At 35.7% G+C, this 5,909-nt stretch overlaps 3 protein-coding genes across 3 annotated transcripts; all 3 read right to left on the bottom strand.

Moving 5' to 3' along the window:
• Positions 1 to 358: 358 nt before the first annotated feature.
• LOC104773232 (protein SUPPRESSOR OF NPR1-1 CONSTITUTIVE 4-like) lies at positions 359 to 2,212 on the bottom strand. Its single transcript, XM_019242608.1, is given in 5 exon segments — positions 359 to 1,518; positions 1,521 to 1,538; positions 1,541 to 1,645; positions 1,741 to 1,767; positions 1,854 to 2,212. Coding segments are annotated over 5 exon segments (1,407 nt in total). The 5' UTR covers positions 2,143 to 2,212; the 3' UTR covers positions 359 to 550.
• Positions 2,182 to 3,361, bottom strand: LOC104773222 (LEAF RUST 10 DISEASE-RESISTANCE LOCUS RECEPTOR-LIKE PROTEIN KINASE-like 2.7). Its single transcript, XM_010497805.2, has 2 exons — positions 2,649 to 3,361; positions 2,182 to 2,526 (listed from the first exon to the last, which is right to left on the bottom strand). Exons 1-2 carry the CDS (start codon positions 3,292 to 3,294, stop codon positions 2,198 to 2,200), a joined length of 975 nt encoding a protein of 324 aa, XP_010496107.1. The 5' UTR covers positions 3,295 to 3,361; the 3' UTR covers positions 2,182 to 2,197.
• A 1,884-nt stretch (positions 3,362 to 5,245) lies between these two features.
• Positions 5,246 to 5,909, bottom strand: LOC104773221 (glycerophosphodiester phosphodiesterase GDPDL1-like; the record flags this gene model as incomplete). The annotated part of the gene is given in 2 exon segments (XM_010497803.1): positions 5,246 to 5,640; positions 5,729 to 5,909. Coding segments are annotated over 2 exon segments (447 nt in total), but the record flags the coding sequence as incomplete, so codon positions are not given.

Here is a 5,909-nt window from a genome sequence, read left to right as displayed (position 1 = left end):
ACTTGCTGGTTAACCATTACCATACTATCTCTTATATCCTATCTCTTAAAGACTTGAGAAGTCAATAACTAATTTTATCAGCACTTTACCGCTACCGGCCAAAGACTTCGGACAAAATACATCAAACGGTCGAGTTTCTTTTCAGACTAAATTATGTTTAAGATAAGTAGATGTTTGAGCAAGAAATATTGGATGTTAATGTTATTGGACGTTCCTTTTTTTTTTGTCCCAAGAAAAAAATTACATACGAATTATAGTATTGGTGATTTATACTATTTCTTAAAATCTTGTGGCTTTGTTGATTGATATCACCTAAACGTCTATTCCTGAAAAATTTCTTGGGAAATGAGATCAAACATGGAAAATAAACTTTCAGTTGGAGTGTAATTAGAAACTTCTTTGTAAACATTTACTACACTTTATCCTAATTACTTTGTCTTCATCCTTCTAACTTATCCACCAAACACCAAAGAGCATTTACAAGAATTTTTTTTTGAATATATGTATAGCTGCTTTCGTGCTTTAATAGTTTCCAAGGAGGCTTCTTGGATCATTCTTGAGTGTAAACAGAGGTATCCGCTGAAAATGTTGAAGATTCTTGAAAAGCCACTGTGGGGATTTGGAAAACAGGCCTAGGAGGGACTTCAAGAGCATCCAAGCTTCCTTCCATCATTTCTACAACTCTGTTCATCGGTGGGCGATCTAGTGGAGAAGGATGAATACACCACAAGCCCACCAATGTCATCTTTTTTGCTAGCTCGTCTTCCTTGTTGTTGATTCCATTCTCAATATCCCTTCTCGACTTTACTAATTCAAGATCCCTATAGATCCATTCAGGAAAGTACATCGAACTTCTGTTAGAAGAAGAGGCTTGATTAGATTTTTCTTTGTTCCTTGCACCAATCATCTCAAGAACCAACATTCCATAGCTATACACATCTGACTTGTGCGACACATTCCCATAAACTCTGGAGATCATCTCTGGCGCAATGTACCCTACTGTACCTCTTGTGTCTAGCAAATATAGGATGCTCTCTTTCTTCTCACATAGCTTAGCGAGACCAAAGTCCGAAACTTTGGGACAGAAGTTGTCATCTAAGAGTACATTTTGTGGTTTAATGTCGAAATGTACAATCCTTGTTTTGCACCCATGGTGCAAGTACTCTAGACCATGAGCAACTCCAAGCGCGATTCTATATAGTGCCTCCCAATCCATATTGACCGAGTTGTTGCTTGAGATGAACTTATCAAGGGACCCATTTCCCAAAAACTCATATATAATTGCTCTTTTAGAACCTTCAGAGCAGAAACCAAGCAAGGAGACAATGTTGAGATGAGAATTTCTGCTCATGCTAGCAACTTCATTGATGAAGTCTTCACCATTGCCCTTTGAGTCTTTCAAGACCTTCACCGCAACCATACGACTGTCACTAAGTGTTCCTCGATAAACAATTTCAAATCCGCCTGTCCCAACCACTTCCACAAAAGATTTTGTAATTCTCTTCACTTCCACAAAAGATAGTGTTCGAGTGGAATTGAGCCTTCAGATTCTGTTGTCTCAGCCGTGTTTCTCTCTTCCGGAGCAAACAGGGAAGCGACGTTAAGAAGACCAGGAACAAAACAACTCCTGCTACTGAACCCCCAACTAGAAAAAAAAAACAGAAAATGTTGAGTGAGTAACTTCTTATTTAATGTTGGAAACGAAAACGGTTTGAAATTTCTCTCGCTAGCAAAACTCACCTATGGGAATTGCTTTGACCAAAGTCCCTGTACAAGTGAAAATTGTACAAATAAGAATATGTCAGAATGGTACCAAACTCGATCTTGAAGAGACAAGAGAATATATAGTTTACCGTGACTTTTCTTTTTAGAGCTACAATTATTCCCGAAGGTTCCATCGTTACAATAGCAGACAAATGATCTTGAAGTCTCATTGTATCCACAAGCACCCTTAGACTCTAAACACACTGAACAGTCTTGATTAAGTTCAAGCTCGAAACCCTGTTCAAGAGTCTTCGTTAAATTCTCTGGACGCAGCGTGTACAACGCCGATCCAGGCATAGGTATACTGACGTATGAATTGCAAGATTCCTTCAAGTTAGTAGACACACGGCCACTATTAACGTCAGTTATATTTCTCATCTCATAGTTGTTGTTTGAATCTTCGTCATAATTCCCACACACAAGACTTCCAACGTTAGCGGAAGTGGTAATAAATTGTGAGCATCATGGTGTCAGGAGCGAATGGAAGGACGACGCTTTTATCGAAAGGCACATGTAGTGGTTTTGTGGGACACATAATGTCCTTAAAATCCGATCTGGCAAGTCTTACGATACGAGAGTCATAGTTTGCATCTAAGATTCTGAATGTCCCTGCGGAGACGTTAAGCTCTGCCAATCTGCTGCTACAGTGGAGCTTAAAATCTGGGTGGCCACAGTCTTCTCTACCATGTATCCAGAAAGGGAACAAGAGACCGCCCTGATCGCCACAACTAAACGGTTGCGCGCAGCGTCTATAAAGCGCAGCTGATAAAACAACACTATGGAATCAGAAATAGTGTTTGTTGAAGGAGGAGATAAACAAATAAGAAGAAAAATTACCACAAAAATAAAAAATTTATAAAAAATGTATACTTAGTGTAACTTACGAGAGGATGAACATTCTTCACACAGTATCTCATCATTCTTCACTTTCACCTCAAATCCTTTTCTTAGAACACTTTCCAAGAAATCTAGATTCAATTTTTCCACTTCTGGAAAGAAACTGGTAGGAACTTTAACTGTGAAACTTCCTTGGCAGGAGCTATGATAATTAGGGCTTTGATACGCTGAGACAAGACCTCTCCCACTCCCAGGACATGTATAACTGGAAAGGTACTGAAGACGAGGGTTGCAGAGATAGAAAATAGTGAGGCTCTTGTAGATCGGCAAAACCTCAGAGATTTCGAGAGGCAATATTGTGGAATTGAATGTAGCGGAGCAAAAAGAACCTAACAGGTCTGCTCTGACTAGTTTGAGGGTATTAGATGTTTGATTTATTTGGAGGACATTGTAGCTTAGGTTGGAGATATTTAAAGAGGTAATGTTTTTGATGTCGCAGTGAAGCTCCAGCGATGCATTACCGCAAGATTCGGGACGATTTCCTCCCCAGAAGGGGAAACCTGCGCTGATATCTCCGCACTGAAACAGAGTCTCACACCATTCAAGTTCTTGTTTACTTGAAGCACAAGGAAGATGGTAGAATAAGGAGAAGAGGAAGAGAAAGATCAAACAAGAAGTAAGGGGATAGTACATTATTTGTTAGAGATCTATATTAACAGTGTGTATTCTAAATTTGGCTTAGAGAGAAGCATAAACACCAAGTCAAGGTGACATAGTGGACAACACAAAAAAAAACTCAAGATATCTTTTTTTATTATCAAAATGGTTTTATTAGTTGACTATGACTCTGAAAGACTTCGCTAATTTTTTTAACTTAGTCTACACGCGAATTGATGACAGAGAAAGATTGGTCATTGGTCTGAGGGGAGCAGAGAAAGTGATGTAGAGAGAAAAAGAGATGGCCAAACTTTCTATGGAATGAACAGACTTGTCCGTATATACGATCTCTTATCTCCTCTATATGTGCTTGTCTGTCTTCATCCTCTAAAGCTGTCAAAGAGACAAGTCCAAAGGACAATTTACGAGACTAACAAATTTAGCCGTCTGGAAAAGTCATACTAACTAGAAGTCATCCCGTGCTATGCACGGGTTTAGCCTACATTGTTTTTAAATTTTAGTAATTTGAGAAAATTTTAGTTTCTTATTAGCTTACATTAATAACATGATTTTTTAAACATAGTAACATACAATTTTCCTTTTTGTAATAGTTTGAAATATATATTTTTAGCCTGCTTTACCACATAAATATCCCAAAGAAAAAAAAAATAGAGATTCTCAAATAAATGAAAGGAACAAAACCTAACATGTTCAACATATTAAATCATGATAGTTCATCCTTTTTCTGATATAGTAGTATTAACACAACTAACAAACACGTGAACCCTGAAATTAAAATAAAACATGGTTCAAAGCCCCGCCCATAGACCAAGCAAGTGAAGCCAAGGATTAGTGCGTCAAAATTTTTGGGGCATATTTTACACCAAAAGTTGTAGGTATTTTATGTAGAAAAAAAATAAAAAATTATAAGTTCAGTTGTTATTAGATTTCTTTTTTTAAGTTCAAAAAAAATTATAAGTTCAAGTTTTATATAAGAAAACAGTATATTTATAGATGAAGTTTTAAGGAATAAATAAATTTGTCAAACATTCTCACATAATTTTGTCTATGTAGTATTAATGCTAACAACAAACATGATAACTTACAAATAATATATATAAAAAAGTTATTCAATAATATCTATTGAAATTTGGAACGATAATTAAAAATATATTATATTTGATAGGAACCTAATGACTGAAAAAACTGTTTTAAAAGAAGAGTAGTTAGGGATTGAATTCTAATATTATGGAAAATGAATTGGTAAGATCTAATGAGGAATAAATAAGTAAGGAATTATCAAATTACTTACATAAAACATCTTACCATTAGATTATATAATATTAAAGACCAGAAACTAAACCCAAGAATGGAAACCCAGAATTTAAATTTGAACCAAAATTTTATGAATTTATAAGAGATTTTTGAGAACAGAGAAACATCCCACAATCTAACATAATTTAGAATCCTTTCTTACCCATGAATCATTTATAAGATTGAAACCCAAAAATACATTTTTACATAATTTAGAATCTTTTCTTGTCCATGAATCACATAGATAAGATTGAAACCCAAAATTATAATTCTAAAGTAAACTATAATCAGTTTTTTTCCTATGACGAAACCATAAACTGATAAATGATGATTTAGATAGGAAAGGGTTGAAGAAGGGAAGAAGGAAATGTTGAGATTTTTTTTTTTCTATGGGCCTCTAGTTAATTAAGTACAAAGCACAAATGAATTTAGTTAATTAGGCCCAAACAATAACATAATACATGTGTCATATAGATAAAGCCAAGTATCATCTTCATAACAAAAGTTGAGAAAAACCTTCTTATATAATATAAGATTGTAAGAATCAAAATTCACATTAGAGAATTTTAACAGATGCTCATGAAGAAAGGCATATGCTGATTTTTCTGATTTTAATTATTGATTTTTTTTGAAATATTTAGGCATATTATTGTATTTTGATTGGCAAATTAAAAAGAGTGAATAAGAATTTTTATGAAAAATATGGTTGCTACAAATTAAGATTTGACTGAGTTTACCCAAGGAAAAACACGCGAGGCCTAAAGATATTATAAAACAGAGAGGAGATGAGATCTAGCGTTGCTCACATAAGTAGAAGAGAGGCAAAAAAACCAGAGAGAAAAATAGGGAGTCGGGTTTGTCCGCTAGGTGCTCCTGCATTGGTTGATGAGGTTAATGCTTTTGCTACCGGAGGTAGTGGTGGCTCACTGACATCAGCATTTGTGAAAACAAGGTTTGGAGCTTCGGCCGGAGGTAAGGACAGAGGACTCACAAGATAATTTAAGAGGCCACCGGGTTCAATGGCTGACATGTAAGGTGGTATTACTTTTCTGCCCAAACATCGATTCCCTGAAGAAGATAAACAAAGTTACGTATTGATGTTAATATTTTTTTTTTTGGTTGTGAGACCCTTTTGGTGTAAATTTAAACCACTTACGTTTGTATCTTGCTGCTGTGAAAGGGTATTCGGTGATGGTTCCGTTGATACCGAGTCCATAGGTATATGTGTTTATCTCAATAGTTGCATCGTAGAAGCTGTCGAGTTTTTGAGAGACAAACTCATTCTGAAACAGTTCCACATAAACCTGAAGCTGAGACTTCTGCAGCCTCTCAACAAC

Source organism: Camelina sativa, unplaced genomic scaffold (assembly GCF_000633955.1).
Source record: "Camelina sativa cultivar DH55 unplaced genomic scaffold, Cs unpScaffold00495, whole genome shotgun sequence".
NCBI classification, from domain to species: Eukaryota; Viridiplantae; Streptophyta; class Magnoliopsida; order Brassicales; family Brassicaceae; genus Camelina; species Camelina sativa.
Note: the sequence above shows the minus strand (reverse complement) of the source record. Positions and strands in the feature narration are given on the sequence as shown.